The sequence below is a fragment of the Babylonia areolata genome, chromosome 7, assembly GCF_041734735.1.
Source record: "Babylonia areolata isolate BAREFJ2019XMU chromosome 7, ASM4173473v1, whole genome shotgun sequence".
Classification (NCBI taxonomy): domain Eukaryota; kingdom Metazoa; phylum Mollusca; class Gastropoda; order Neogastropoda; family Buccinidae; genus Babylonia; species Babylonia areolata.
In genome coordinates this window covers 27404274-27421052 of record NC_134882.1, presented here as the reverse complement: position 1 = coordinate 27421052, position 16779 = coordinate 27404274, and the positions used below count along the sequence as shown (strand labels likewise).

General features: G+C 44.1%; 1 protein-coding gene across 2 annotated transcripts in view; it reads left to right on the top strand.

Annotated features, from left to right (window-relative positions):
• LOC143283933 (rho GTPase-activating protein 7-like) overlaps positions 1-16779 on the top strand; it is a 207407-nt gene that overhangs the window by 177433 nt on the left and 13195 nt on the right. For both annotated transcript variants that reach the window (XM_076590377.1, XM_076590378.1), the window contains 5 exons: positions 6182-7745; positions 12053-12296; positions 13461-13882; positions 14489-14614; positions 15056-15186. In XM_076590377.1, the coding sequence (XP_076446492.1) occupies positions 6182-7745; positions 12053-12296; positions 13461-13882; positions 14489-14614; positions 15056-15186 (2487 nt within the window). The remainder of the gene's footprint in view (positions 1-6181; positions 7746-12052; positions 12297-13460; positions 13883-14488; positions 14615-15055; positions 15187-16779) is intronic.

Here is a 16779-nt window from a genome sequence, read left to right as displayed (position 1 = left end):
AAAGTTTAAGTCCCAAGATCAAAAGAGTCATGATTAAAGGGGAAAGAATCTTTCCGCGTGTCAATATGGCAAAGTTTAAGACGGTCCCAAGTTTTAAGTCAGAATTATGGGGAGAGGGAAAATCTCCAAGCATATCGTTGGGAAGGTAAGGAAGTCACGTCCGCCGGTCGTTTATCTCTCCACCGTGTCGGATCTCATCTGCCCCATAGAAGACCGGGGCTGCGCAGTCCGTTAATAGAAGGGTAATTAAGGGAGTGGGACGACATGTCAGTCAGGGCCCATCTCCTCCCCGGCTTTGTTGCTTGTTGGCTAATTGAGGAAGCAGTGATGAGGATCTTCGGCGTTGTGTCACTGTGATCCCACTCCCCTCTGCATCTCCTCTCTTTGGACTACCCCACTGCTGCACTTATTTCAAGGACACACTGCACTGGTCACTGCGCGTAACTGGGTGTTGCATGCTTCACTTTACGAAGTTTGTTACCTTTGGTAATTAAAGGACCTCATCACTCACACACACACACACACACACACACACACACACACACACACACACACACACACACGTGATGCGCTGAGCTCACGACTTTAAAAAAAAAAAAAAAATAACACCACCAAGTCCATAAAACGATTGTTCCAAAAAAGAAAAGAAAAAAGCAGCGATATTGTCAGCATAGTAGGCCTTGCAACAATGAAAAAACAACAACTGTTTCGTTCAGAAGGCTGTATATACACAACAATCATGTTTTCAAAATTCGGACACGTGCATGGCGTATAGCTGAAACATGATCTTACAATGCGAATTCATCATCATTCATTTATTCCCCTTGGGTCACGCTACTGAACGATCCGTGAAATCGGTGTCCGCCAACTGCAGCACAACTCACTCTCTCTCCACATGATCGCCAAAAACCTAGGGACTGGAATACACCGTCATTTTATAATGTACACAGGATCACTCGATTGTGCTTTATTTTCCCCCCTCCTAACTCTAGCAAGAGGAGTGTGAATTATGTCACTGTGTATAGCAGCAGCAGTCCAGATTGCTGGTGTATGAAATCTTGCACCAACGAAGACACGGCTCAGGTCACTGGGACATTGACTCCCCCACCCCCCTCCGACCCCCACCACAACAACACAAGGTGGCTGAACAGAAAAAGGAAGTAGTGGTGGGGGTGTACTTTTCGGAACAGCTCTTGCTGCACGCCTTCCTGACCCAATTCCCCCTCTCCCCACCCCATCCCAGCCCCTATTCCCCCTCCTTCACCCACCACATCTCCAGACACCGGCTGCCTTTACTTCTTCCTTTTTTCTTCTTTTCCCCCCCAGCACTCCTCCTCCCTTCTCCTGCAAATGCTGCCACCGTGGAAAATTCTGTCGCCGACGATGCTACGCCCACCAGTTGTTCGCCTCGCCTCGCCTCCCCTTCTCATCCCTCTCCCAGCTGTCTGCAGTGACATTGTGCTGGGGGATGTTGCAGGGGAGGGAAGGGGATGGGGGAGTGCTGTACTAATGAAGATAAAAGAACCCCTAGGTTAGTTAGTCCCTCCCTCCATACCGACCTTCCTGCACTCGTGACACTGCCTCTTAGCTCTGTATTGAGGGAAGGGGGTGAACCCGAACCATTTACAACCACACCGGGGCTGGTCTTGTGAATAGACTGGCTCCAGGCGATGTTATAGCTCGCCCCCCCCCCCCCGCCCCTCCGCCCCCTCTCTCTCTCTTACTTCCCGTATTGGGTCTCTTTCTTTTCTTCTTCCTTGGTGAGATGTGTGCGGTGGGGTGGTGAAGGGCAACTGGAATGCCAGGAAATGCAATACGTAGCAACACACAGCAAGAGAGGGTTGGTTCCCTGTGGTGAGCATACGGTGACATGGCAAGTGAAGTAGCGCGGAGTTTTTGACACCATTCACTGTGATATGTGACGTGTTTCGCTGCCTGAAGATGGAGTGGTGTCCCTGTTGCTGGGCCTTGGTGATGCGCGCAGCACAGGGAAGTGCAGTGGATGGATCCGGAACGCCATGACCGTCGTCAAGTTAAGTGTCGCGGCGGAAGGGAAACTACAGACGTGGATTTTTGCTGTCGCGATGGAGAGAGAAAAAAAGGAATTCCCTGTTCCTCCTTGCCGCCGTCTATTCTCACGCTCAGTAAGCAGCAAGCAGTGACTACGATGAGTCCGAGCAGTATTACTTATGTCTGTCTCTGTAACACTCAAAGCAGTAATGAAGAGTTGTTGGTGTTTTGTTGTTGTCGTTTTCCCGAGCAAGATAATTTGTTGTAACACTCGAAGAACTTGAAGTGATGATGGTAATGTTTTCTAATGTCGCTCTGTTAACACAGTGCCCGGCAGTAATGATGAGTAAAGTTTTAATGTTGTTTTTTTTTCCGGGTATGACCATCATTGTTACATATTGATACTGATTTATTACTGCTGCTACTTCTGACTTGTGATGACAGAGGGCCCGTTACAGATGGGCGTGGTGAAACAAGGGAAGCGGAAATTATGTCACGTGTGGGTTTACCTACTTCAAGATGCACGTTATGACGATGTGCGTGCAGTAATGGTTGTGTCGTCTGTTTCTGAGTCAGTTCGATGTCCGGGTCGTTTTGGGTGTCATCTGTCATATGTCAGTTGCTCAGTCTGCGTTCCGTCAAGCAGTTTCTACTTTCAGTTTCCAAGGTGTTATCAAAGCGTGTCTGTGGACTGATCTGTGTGCGCCACACCACATATGCGTTGAAAAGAAAGAAAGAAAAACCGAAGCTAAAAAGCTCCCGAACAAAATCACTATGAGCAGATCTCAAAGAACCAGTCATATCATGACAGTAGCAGACATCGAATCTTTTCCAGTTATTCGGCTGTCTGCTTGACAATGAAGTGTGGAATGGGTTTCCGTTTTGACTGGTTTGGTTTGGTGGGTAGATCATACACAAATTGGTCCCTGTAGTGGTTGGTAGTGACTGGACGCGATTGAAGTTTGGAAAGAGTTATTAAATAAGTTTGAAAATGATAGATAACCATTGTTCGGCCCAGTCGTGACCACCTGTTACTGCAGTGGCAATAAAAGGCAATATGAAATGGCGCAATAGCCAAATGATCGTTGAGCGTTGGAGTTTTAAATCAGAGGGTTCTGGGTTCGATCCCGGTATCACGGTGGATGACCTGCTTGTGCCCTAACCTTCTTCATGTGTCAGCACATGGAAAAATCGAACTACGCACGTTGAAGGCCCCGTAATCCACTGATGTCAGCACTTCTTCGATGGATCATTGTCATGGAAACATGAAACATGCACAGCATGCATACTCCCGAAAACGGAGCTTGGCTGCATATATGGTGGAGTAAAAACTTTCATGAACGCAGAAGTAAGGGGGTAAAAACAAACAAAAAACGGCGTGCATGTGTTGAAATGTTTCTCCACCAACTAGTTTTTCGTCTGGTTCAGTGTGCGTGTGTGGCTGCACGGCAGAGAAAATCATTGATGAGATTTATTGTGATAGAAGCAACGGCTCATCAGTGTGATTGCATTCGACAGCAGTCGTGCATCGATAATCCCAATCAGATGTATGGAAATTTCTGTGCATTGCAATAATTGGTGGGATTTGTTTCTTCGTGATCAGTGGTGACCGGATGTGGGCGTGTATGTGGGAGTACTGAGTCCATTTTCGTGTGTGTGTGTGTGTGTGTGTGTGTGCGCGCGCGCGCGTATGTGTGTGTGTGTGTGTGTGTGTGTGTGTCCGCCACCTGAACTGATACAGTCAGCCCTGACATCCAGACACGTTGCACCCATCAGATCACACCTCTCCCTTCCCACCCTCCCTCACAGACTGCCCAGGTCCGTCTTGACCTCACCGCCGCCGCGCCATGCACTTGATTTATCGATTGGAATGGAAGTGTTGTCATCTCTTGCCCCGTGTGTCTACACCCTGCCTTGTCCCTTCTGCCCATCAAAGACGACAGGGAGGGAGATGAACAGGAGGTCTCTGCTCAAAGCTGTGCGTGGTGGTGTGGTGCGGTGCCGCCTAGACAGGCAGGCAGGCAGGCAGGCAGTTGATACGATGTAACAGGAGACAGGCCCTCATCGGAGTAATTAGTCCCCGCACTTGTTGCTGGTTGGCGGCCGCGCTCTCCACGGCATGTATGGGTTTGGTTCAGTTGTTGGGCTAGACCTCCACGTCCCCCACAGGCACTGTGTGTGTGTGTGGTATGTGTGCGTGTGTGTGTACACAGAAGTTTGGATTGTGGATGGACGGGAGGGAGGGAGGGAGGACGGCACTGGCGCCATATTGATGATGCTGAACATAACTCTCTCCCATCATGGCATGAGATGTAAAAGAAAAGTGTGATGGTAATTATGGAGGTGGGTTCATTCGTGTTGTCGTTAATTCATCCACTAAACTGTGTGTGTCTCCTTCCACAGCTGATAAGAGTTACAGAGGACTGAGTGCCATGTATCATGTCTAGTTCCAGTGCCAGATTACAGCACTGATGTATTGTTGGTAGACAATTAATTGCGTGGAGAAAAGTGTTGCAGGTCAAAAGTCGAGAGAAATATATGTCATAGTCCACAAGAAAACGAAATTGTACTATGTATGTATTCAAGGGATGAAAAAGAATACATTTGGTGTGATGTTGGTTTTCTTATGGGGACTGAAGAAGAAAACGGGCTTTTATATTTCAGAAATGCCATAGACCAGTGCATGGTTGATTTAGTTTGTACTGTTCTAACGAAGGAGTGAGTATGTTTGAGTGATGGCAGAATTCATGGGGATTTTTTTTTTTTTAAACCTGTTGAAGAGAGTGTTGCGAGAAATAGCACTGACAGAAATGTATTGTCTGTGGTGATCTGACCTGACAAGCAGTTAGCAGTGCCAGGTGTGCTTCAAAGATAGCTGTCAGTATTATATCCTTGGTCAGGTGTGACATGTCATGGCATTGGCCTTTGTGTGACTGTCATGATTGCATCATCCTTTGTGTGACCGATATCATGGCATTGTCTTTCATGTGTCATGGCATTTTCCTTTGTGTGACTGTCATGACATTGTCCTGTGTATGGCAGATGTCATGGCATTGTCCATTGTGTGACTGTCATGGCATTGTCCTTTGTGGGACTATCATGACATTATCTTTTGTGTGACTGTCATGGCATTGTCCTTTTTGGGACTGTAATGGCATTGTTCTTTGTGTGACTGTCATGACACTGTCCTCCTTTGTATGACATGTCATGGCATTGTCTTTGTAGTTTGTATGACATGTCATGGCATTGTCTTTGTGTGACCTGCCATGGTATTGTCCTTTGTGTGACTATCATTGCATTGTCCTGTGTGTGACTGCCATGACAGTGGGCTTTTTTGTATGACAAATATCATGGCATTGTCCTCTGTGTGACAGATGTCATGGTATTGTCCTCATTTGTGTAATAAATGTCACAGTATTGCTTTTGTCTCTGCTAAGTGTAAGATATTTTTGTGTATTTGTATCTGTTTTGGTCAAGCATAGTGTCATATGGATTAAGGTGAATTTTGGACTGCGAATAGTAAGGCCAAAATGATGTTGAAAAATCAACATTCAAATCTGCCAACTTTCAAACCTTACCTTTCTGAGAAGCCCTGTCCCCATGAACACCACAATACGTACAGATCTCTAATACATTTGTTGATGAAGTGAGCTTTCTGTACACAACAATAAAAAGCCCACAGATATGTTTGATGAGCTTCAGACCCACACTCGTTTCCGCATCCCAGTGATTCAAACACTTCATGATTGGCCGCCACTCTGTCTCTGGATCTTAGGATCTTACACTTGGAGTGAGCTTCCTGTTTTGCTTTGTCAAATCAAATCTCTGCTTTTTCAAGTTTGACATTAAAACCTCTATCTCTCCAGAACAGCTTCTCCCTCTCTTCCCTCTTTTGTTTTTTCTGTACTTCCTGCAGCCTTTTATCTACATATGACTTTTATCTTCAATACTTTTGACTTGTTGTCCTGCATGTCTGTGAATGTCTGGTGTGGAAGGGCTTTGATTTTTCTCCACACAAGAATCAGCATTATTTGAATACATTTTGTTATTATTATATTTTTGAAAATTTCATTTATTACTATTGTTATTGTTGTTGTTATTCTATTTTATTTTATTCTTTTATTTATTTACTATATAAAAAGATAATGATGAAGAGTTTGCTGTGTTCCAGGCCCCTGAGGAGTCTGATGAAGAAGACCAATGCGCACTGAGCAGCAACTGGGAGTACCAGAAAGCAGTGCGCCGCTGGTCACGCAAGTTGGAGTCAGAGCTGAGTGTAACGGAAGACTTGAACCTAGAGCCTAGCAGCTCCCACGACAGTCTTCTAGGAGAGGACAGTGAATCGCACACTGATGAGAGTCCTGTGCTGGAAAGCAAGATGCCTCACTCCACCAGCGTGCGAGAGCAAGCCCCTGATAATGTCCAGATTCATGTGGACGCTGACCCTCCAGAGTCCATGGGGGAGGGCGTGATCCAGCAGGATACCCACGGCTCTGGATTTCCCATCAGCCCCAAGCTGCGACGAGCAGCTAGCGAACGCCTCAAGAGTGCCCTGAAAAAGATGGAGAGCTTCAAGAAGAAGTCCAAGAAGTACCCAACCAATCGGAACATTGTAGAGATCAGTGATCCCGTGGTGTCCGACCAGGAAGGCATGCAAGCCAAGCTGGAGCGACTCAATTGTGTTGACATCAGTCCTGGAGGGGGGACTGCCACTCCCACCCCTCGTGCACCGCCTCAGGAGTCCACCCCTGGGGAGAAGCTGGCCAAAGGCCCCAGTTCACTGGACACTTCTTACTTTCCTGCCATGTCCCCCATCTCCTCTGAGCCCCATGCGGCACCCCCAACCTCTGTGGGGGATCAAACCATCAACTCCAGCACCTCCAGCCAGGCAGACTCCTCTTCTCTCAGTGAGTACTACTCGGCCCACAGTCAGCTACTGGCCAGTTTCCAAGCCTGCAGTGACCCCAACAGGCGTCCAGTTGGTCCAGCCGTTCGCAAAAACAGTGACTCTAGTCTGGTGGAGATCTTCCTCTTGCCGCAGGACCACAAGCCAGGCAGCTTCCCCCGACTCCTGAAGAATGGTTACATCGACACCACAGCCCCCTTCCAGGGGGCTCCCAATCAAACATCCTCCACGTCTTCCCTTCCCCAGGGGGTGAGGGCAACTGCTGGTACTGGCTCCACTCCTCTCAGCAGTCGGTTCAGTGTGTATGACAACTTGAGTCCTGGATCTCCCCAGCATTCTTTTCCCCCAGCAGGACTGCGAAGACCTGAGGACAGAACAGGCAGCAATCTGTCCTCCTCGGGCCGCCAGTCGCAGGTCCTACGCAGTTTCAGTTCCAGCTGTGGCAACAAGGATTTGCGAACAGAGTTGGACATGTCCGGCTTTGAGGGCATGGTGCGCAGTCAGAGTGCCAGCGCAGCCACCAGCTTGGAACATGAAGTGGTGAGCCCTCGGCGGGGGAGTGTAGGCGTTGGGGGAGGAGAGGTGGTGACAGGAGGGGAGGCTCAAAGTGAGAGAGATGTGTCCATGCAGGAGCTGGATGCCATGCTGTTGAACCTGTTCCGGGACATCAACAGTCTTAGCTCGGACGTGGGCACCAGCAGTCAGGACACGCTGGCTGGCAGCACCAACACTTTGGGTGGGAGCAGCACCGGTGGGCAGCCAGAGGTCAGATTCACCATCGCTGACCACAACGGCAGCACCTCCACCCACAGTGCCCCCTCAAACACAGGTGGGTGCTCACCTTCGTTGTGTTGTCTCAACAGATCATTCCTCTACAGGTATGAAAAATTGGCTTGCTCTCCGTGGGTCACTTTATGGCATTGTCAAAGCAGATTTGTCTGTGTGAAATTTGGGTGGTTGTCCCCGGGGAAGAGCATGTCACTCCAGTGCTGCACTACCCTTTTCTTTTTTTTTATAACTCTACAGTTTTATGTGTTTCAGTTTCAAAGTGGATATTTTTCACAGAATTTTGTTTTGGACTATCCCATATGACATAAATAGCCAGTATCTTCAAAGCCGTTGTAGTATTTACAGATCATTCCAACATCACACGTCACAAACTTAAATTATTAACCTGTGAAGAGACTGTGGTAACTTATGATGGATGATATTTTACAGTGGTCACTTTAATTCTTTTGTTATTTTGTCACACAACAATGGGAGGAAATATAGGTTGGTAACAATAATAGAAATGCTTCCATAGCTGAACAAATGCACCACATACTATTTTATGATGACATGAGCTTTTAACTCTTACACAGGTTGAATCACGATGCCTTTTCCAGTGGGCAGAAGCTGTCAACCCTAAATGAGTAGTATTATTGTGTTTGAATTCAAAACTGTCCCATCATTGATGACCCAATTTTTAGGAATAGGACCATTTCAATGTATTACTTATAACATTGTCACCGTATAATGCAATGATTAACAAATTGATGTTTAAATGTGTGTGTGTGTGTGTGTAAATATACACCATGTGCATTATATGTGTGTATTTGTGCGTGTGCATGTCTCACTGTCTGTGTGTGTGCTTAACAGTTACACACTTGTGTATGTTTTATATTATCATTATGAGTGCACAGTATTTTCCAGTTTCTGTTCACCTCGCGCATTCAGGATTACAGCATGACATTATCACAGCATGCAACAATAGGATGCACATATTGAAACAATAGCATCACCTCCACTCATACATAATTATACATTGATGTGTGGATGCATATTACCTATCATTTGGTGACAGAAAACCAGACAAATGTTTGATATAGTGTGGACTAAGAAAAGTAGAGTTTGCCTTGGTGGCTTGAGTTTCTTTTTTGTTGTTGTTGGTTGTTTTGTTGTTGTTTTTTTGTTTCGACAGTCGCCAGATATCTAATTGCTGTAGAAAGTGTCGTACTCATACTGTCATAGGCATTGTGAACCTGATTTTCCCAGCTTACCATATGCACAGTCAACTTCTGAATTGACAGAATCTCATTTTACTTTTCTTCTTCTTCTTCTTTTTTTCAAATACTTATCTTCTTTTTTTCTCTATTAAAAAAAAATTGACATGCTTGGTTTGTTTATATTTTTCACATACTTTTTTCATTTAGAATTAGGTAGGCTTCGACAGCTTGACTAGCACATTTGGTCCATGTTAATTAAGTTGGACATCTGCTATGGTATGGGGTATATGGATCATACTGCATGCTTTGATGCCTCCTCAAAACCCAGTCAAAACAGAAACTAAAACTCAGAAGACTTATCACATGCTATTGTATGATTTACAGGGAAAAAAAGGAGAGAAAAAAAAACAACAACCCAACAATCACTATTTCAGAGAGAAACTCATCAGAGAACAATGCTTAGAATTATTCATGAAGATCACATGTCAGCTCGACACCTTTTGACTGGTTCTGCTGAATGTTGCAAAAGTTGCCTGTGTGCAAAATAAAAAGTGTGTGTGTGTGTACATACGTACAGAGAGAGTGAAAGAGAAAGAGAGTGTCTTCTTTGTTTTTAGAGCGTACTCCATTATGGAATTGGTTCTTTCCCAGAATAACCTGTCACAGGAATCCAGACATGCCCCCTCCTGTAACCTACCCATAGTCGGCCAGATCATGTTGGCATGGCAAGTACAGTTTAGGGTTCAGGCAGAGAACAACTACGCCCAGGATATGAATGTTAATGAAACAACACCCACTGGCACTCAGTGGCACAGCCGGGACAGAGGGATGGCAGTGCTGGGTTGCAATTTTTAAATATTTGACCTGTCAGAGGTTGTGAAAAGGGCCAGGCCATGATGATGGTGGTGGTAGTGGTGGTGGTGGTCAAATTACTGCCAATCACCTGTCATTGTGAGCGGTGGTGAATTTGACAGGGAGGTTGATGCAGGGGACAGCCAGCCAGCGAGAACTATTCAGTGAAGCAAGAGTAGTTTTACTGGGAGAGGTGTGAATGAGGAGGGGAGAGGAGGGGAGGAGAAGAGGGGATGTGGGTGAGATGAGGGGATGGGAAGGCTAAGAATGAATTTAACCTAATTTTAAGTGCAAGTCAGGAATGAGTTTCTAAAGCTTGGTGTGTGTGTGTGTGTGTGTGTGTGTGCCCATGCATGCGCATGCATGCATGTGTGTGTGTGTGTGAGAGTAGGGAAGACGAGTGTCATAAGACATGATACACCCAAAGGTGAACATATAGAACAGATCTGAGTCACCAGTGGCGGACAGTAAGGAGGGAAGTGAAAAGGTGCTAGAGAACAGTGCTTGGTAACTCGCTCACACGAGTCACAGCTGTCTGCTAATGAATTCTCTGCAGGTCTATACATTGAAATACATTAATTTTTGTCATTGGAGAGAAAACAAAATGTTTGCGTAGCTCCAGTACATATATATATGCAAACATATCCGTGCACTACTTTGTGCTGGCCGATGTGTGTATATATATGCATTTTACTCATTGACTTGAATATGCATGATTTTTTTTCTGAATATCAGCAGTATCAGACTGTCACTATTTAGATGGACATATATCTCTGTTTTGTATAATGATTGGTTTGGAATGTTGTGAAAGAAATTTTGCTTTGTTGTTGAAAACCCCATCCACAGTGTTGATTGTGGATTTCATGTATGTTTTTCACTATTTGTCAAAGTTGTTGGTAACAAAAACAAACCAAACAAAAATACAGGCTCCTTTTCCACTTCTTGTTTCATTCAGCTGATAAAGAAGTAGAATGATACACAAAGAGATTGTAGTGCCAAAAAAAATTGAAGGGTTTTTTGTTCGCTTTTTTTTTTTTTTTTTTTTTTTAATGAATGAGAAGTACAGAGTGTTAGAGAAACAATACCAAGCACACAAAACGCCCGCAAAGTCTTCAAGTCTTTCAAAAATTTCCAGTAAGCTGGGGAAAAAAGAGAAAAAAAGACTTGTAGTTTGTTGTAGCAAGCTTTTTACCTTTGTCCTTGTGCCGAAGACCCTTCATGGAAAAGAACCTATTTCCAACAAGGTTTGAGAGTAATAGGAAGTGGAGATGACATCATTTCCAGCTTCACACATATATCCATCCATGCATCATGTGATTTGTGTTGACAGACTTGCTGGTGGTGGTTATGCTGCTTTATAACTTGCATGGTTTGTGTGAGCATCAGATCAACAAGGTTAAACAGTTCAAAACACATTTCAAAAGTTGTGATGGCATTGGAACAAATAAAACTCTGCAAACTCTCCTCTTCCTTCTGACACTTCAGCCTCCTCAACTCTGTCTTACCATGTTGTAGCTGTGCATAATATGTAATAATGTATTCTTATTTTCTATTGAAACAAAAAAGAAAGAAAGAAGGAAAAGATTTTGACTTTCCTGTATTTTACAGTTATATAAAAATGTTTGTTGACTTCTACATTTTGTGTCGGTCCATATGAAATTGTCAGATGTATGTAAAGGTTTGTTGTTTGATGATCAAGTGCATGGGTTTGTTGTTTGATGTGTGCATGTTTGTTGTTTGATGTGTACAGGTTCATTGTTTAATAATGTGTACACTTTTGTTGTTTGATGTGTACAGATTAGTAGTTGATGTTGTTTGATGTGTGCAGATTAGTAGTTGTTATTCTTGTTTTGATGTATACAGATTCATTGTTTAATGTGTACAGGCTCATTGTTTGACGTGTACGGATTCATTGTTTGATGTGTACAGGTTCATTGTTTGATGTGTACAGATTCATTGTTTGATGTGTACAGATTCATTGTGTGATGTGTACAGGTTCATTGTTTGATGTGTACAGATTTATTGTGTGATGTGTACAGGTTCATTCATTGTTTGATGTGTACAGGTCCATTCATTGTTTGATGTGTACAGGTTCATTGTTTGATGTGTACAGGTTCATTGTGTGATGTGTACAGGTTCATTCATTGTGTGTGTACAGGTTCATTCATTGTGTGATGTGTACAGGTTCATTGTGTGATGTGTACAGGTTCATTGTGTGATGTGTACAGGTTCATTGTGTGATGTGTACAGGTTCATTCATTGTGTGTGTACAGGTTCATTCATTGTGTGATGTGTACAGATTCTGTCAAAGAAGACGGCCAGCTGTCCCAGACATCAACACAAGACGGGGGCAGCTTGGCGCTGGTGACGTCAGCCCCATCAGGGGGGGACAACTCCATGGAGGTGGAGGAGGGAGACATGTCCTCCCAGGACTCCAGCGAGGAGGTGGAGGGGTCCGCTGACGAAACCTTGGAGCGCATCATACTGGAGGCTCACGAACGGCGGGACTCTGGTGTGGGGTCCTCTCTCACACGAGCTTCAAGGTACTGGCCACACTCCTGCCTTTGGTTTTAATGATAGTGCTGTTTGTACTCAAGCCTGGTTCCTAACATGCTTGCATTTTAGTTTGATACATGTTTGAAAGGTGCAGTCAATAAGTGTTTAAAGTGTTCGACTTTCAGTCTCGAGATCGAGTCCTGGTCATAGCACCTGCTAGGTTCAAGGTGGATATTTTTCTGATCTTGCAGGCTAGCTGTGTGTGCACGTGTCAAATGTTTGATGGGTAGTGGAAACATAAACGTACTCGGCATGCACATCCCCAGTAACAAGAGTATGGTTCCTTATATGACAGGTTAAAAAAAAAAGGTCAAACATGAAAAGCTTTTTCATACAGCATGTAAATGAACATTGAAGTTGCAGTCCATGAATACAGAAGAAGTAGTAGTTCTGGATGTGTAAAAATAATGTGTTTGAGTATGATACTTTAGAATCACACTTCTCAGTCATATTTGTGTTCTCTGCAATGGCAAGAAGGCAAATTGCAAAGATTTATTATCCCAGAGATTAATCACAGGGTCTGTAACATAATGGGGTAAAGCATCAAGACTGACTAACAAGTGGAGGAAACGCCCCCCCCAAAAAAGCACAAAAAGTTGACAAGCAGTGTTCCCAATGTGACCCTTTGACTGGAATTTTTGAGGGTCATTGTCACATTTCTGAGGGTCAACAGGAAAACATACAAAAAATCAATGAAGACAACTGTACAATGAAAATGAAAAGAAACCCACACCTTCTCCAAACAAGGACATTCGAAATGCTTGAATACAATGAAAACACAGTCAACTACTTATAATGAGCACATAACCATACTCACTACTAATGAACACACAACAGCGTTTGCCTGCATCGGCAAGGGAAGTTACTCTAACACGTTTTTGGCCAGCTCAGTTTCGTCTGCTATGCACTAGCCTAAGCTTAGGCCCACGATGCGTGCTTCGCGGTTTTCCTGGAAGCCGTAAGATGCTTGTTAGTTTCAGGAAAAAGTGTGCGTCACATTGACGCACAGGGTAAAAATTTTGTGCGTCAAAGTTGTAAATCTGTGCGTCATTTACGCACATATGTACGTTTTTGGGAACACTGGACAAGAATAATGCACTCTTAAAATTCTTGTCATGCTTTCTTTATTTATATCGGTTTTTTGTTTCCAGAGAACGTACACGGAAGAAGATCCGATGGGAGAGTTTCCAGAAGTGCCATCGTCCCAGCCGAGCCAGCCGGGAGCTGCAGATCGGTGGACTGTCAGTGTGCCAGTTGCTGCCCTTGCGTCAGCTCTCCTTACTCAAGCTGACCTCCATCATGGAGAAGTGTTCGCCGACCAACCGCTCGCAGTGGTCGTGGAGTATGCCCCGCTTCATGAAGCGACACAAGGCGCCTCAGTTCAGTGAGAAAAACGTGTTTGGTGTGCCATTCACCGTCATGCTGCAGCGCACGGGCCAGCCCCTGCCGCAGTGCGTGCTGTACGCCATGAGATACCTGCGCAAAACCTCCCACGATGCCATCGGCATTTTCAGGAAGTCTGGGGTGAGGTCTCGCATCCAGAAGCTGCGGGATATGGTGGAGGCGTGTCCAGGTAGGTGTGGGTGGGTGGGTTGGTTTGTGTGTGATGTGTTGTGTTGGCTGATGTAAATGTGGCTCATCTGGGTAGGAAGAAGTGGAGGGGAATAAAGGAATTAAACAGAGAGTTAATGTATTTGTTAGAAATTGTTTTAACCTATGTTTGAAAAATTGTGTACAGCTTATTTCAGAAATATTTTTAACATGTATGTTAATTTCTTTGCTTGGGGAGAAGACCTTTCAGACACTGATAGTTTGTTGTTTTCTTCACACGCTCTTTGCAAACTTTTTCAAGTACAATGCGCACCACTGTCCTGGCTTGTTCAGTAATAATGGTAGATTGTTGTTCTTATGGGTGAATGAATGATTGTACACTTACGTGTGTGTGTTAGGTATGTGCTTGTGTTTTCTGTGTGTGAGTGTGTGGTTTGTGTCAAATGTGTTATTGTAAAGTGTTTTAAAATAATTGAAAGCACTGTTTTAAGATGTTTGAAAGCACTATGTAAACGTACTATTCTTTTTATAATTAATTTTACTGTAATCATTGTGATTATTATTATTATCATTATTGTTGTCATCATCATTATCATCATTATTATTAATCAGTGTATCATTATTCCAGACACGGTCAACTTTGATGAGCTGCAGCCGTACGATGTGGCCGACCTGTTGAAGCAGTACTTCAGGGAGCTGCCTGAGTGTCTGCTGACCACCAAACTGTCCGACACCTTCCGCAGCATTTTCTCACGTATGTCACCCACTTGCCTAGAGCACAGCCATGGAGAAATAAAACTTGATTATTTCTTTTTTGTGTAAATAAAAACTTCTGTACCAGTAGCCTTCTTTCTCTCTCCTCCCCCCCCTCCCCCACAACAAAATGTTTGATTTTTCTGTAGGAGACAGTCAGGAAGATAGACACACTGAGAGACACGGACCTTAGTTTACTTTTGTGTGACTGACCTCAGAATTGTTGGGTTTGCACGGCCATACACATACAAACATGTATATGCCCATTTCCACACACTCATAAACACACACGAACACACACACGCACACGCACACGCACACACACACACACACACACTACTATAGGCACATGATAAAAAGTGGACAGAAGAACTTTCATTTCAGCAGTTGAAGATTTTATTATATTTTTTCTTGTGTGTTGTGTTGTGCCGTGTGGCTACAGATGTGCCATTGGCTCAGCGTCTGGAGGCCTTGCAGACAGCGGTAGTGTTACTGCCAGAGGAGAATCGTGAAGTGTTACACTGTCTGCTCCTCTTCCTGGGAGACATCGCTGAACATGCTGACAAACATCAGGTACCACTGACCAGGGGAGGGGTGCAGAGGGCCTGGGGGGTGGGGGACAAGATCTAAGAGTTAAGAGTGTTGGACTTTCTGGATTCCATCCCAGTGTCTGGTGGGTAAAGGGTGGGGACTTTTCTTTTCCAGTCTCCCAGGTTAACTTATGCGCAGACCTGCACATGCCTGAACCCCCCTTAGTGTTTATACACATGCAAAAGGTCAGATATGTATGATGAAGATTCTGTAACTCACAACAGTGTTCGATGGGTTACAGAAGCATACACCCTTTTTAAAATCGGAGTACAGCTGCCTGCATTTAAATGTAGGCAGGGGTTAAAAACAGTGATACATGAAAGGCCCACACACAGAATGAATGTGGGAGTTGTGGCCCTTCAATGCAGAAAGGAAAAAAAACAACAACAGAACACCAGGTTCACATGCCAGACAGGTTAAGTGAGTTGGAGAGGAGTGTGTTTTGAGGGGTGGGGTCAAGGTTATTCTTTGTGTGTGTCTGTCTGCGCGTGTGTCTGTGCGTGTGTGTGTCTGTGTGTAGGGGGAGAGGTGTAAGTTTGTATAGAGAGAAAGTTACATATGTGACCCTTTTTTCTGAGAATGTATGGAGAGAGGAAGATAGGGGGTGTGACCATATCTTTCCGTGTGTCACATTGGGACTGTTGTTGACACAGGGTAGAACTGGGGGGGAAGGTGTTTCACTGTTGGTGTTGTGTGGTGTGAGCACACACTGTGAATAAAGAGCTGGGAGATAAGGATGGGTGATGGCCCCTTGTCCTTCGTGCCATAAATCACATTGCTCCCAGCCTGACTGGAGTGGTGGTCATTTCATGGGGTGAAGTGGCTGATGACAGTGAATGGTTTGGGTCAGAACGGTAGGTGTGGTGGCTTTGACGACGACATTTTACTGACCTCTTCTAACACTGCTGGTCAGGGGATGTGGAAAAACATTAGTGGAATGTTTTGTAAAAAAAAAAAAAAAAAATGATCACTTAATTTTAACCAAGTTTTTAGCATTGTTTGGGATTGGCAGAGGTTTTTTTTAAATTTTTTTGTTTTGTTTTGTTTTGTTTTGTTTTTTTTTACTTTTATTTTTTGTTTTTTCTTGTTTATAATTAATGACAGTGAAACTTTGTTCTGTGTGTTTGCCTTTGTTGTTTCTGTCTTGCCACATAAAAAAAAAAATATATATATATAATCTTTATTCATGTGAATGATTTTACATCAACATCATTCCAACTGATCAAATTTTTCTTGCAACATTTTGTCTTGCCATCATTGCTGCAAATTGACAAGAATATTCAGTATAGAACAGTCACATCAGAATTACCTGAGTAAATTGTTCTTATACAGAACATTCTTTATGTAGACCACTAACATTTCACTCAGTATTACTGGCAGTCAATACTCTGAAGAATCATGTGAAGTTGTGTGGCATTGCACTGGAGCTTTGTGTTTGTAATTTGAAGATGAAGGAAGAGTTATGATTTATCATAGTGGTTCAAAGAATTCCCTGATTACAATCCCACAACTTGGTCGTTGTCATTGTTTATATTTATAAAGGAGTTAAAAGCAATATATACCCCCACCTCTCAC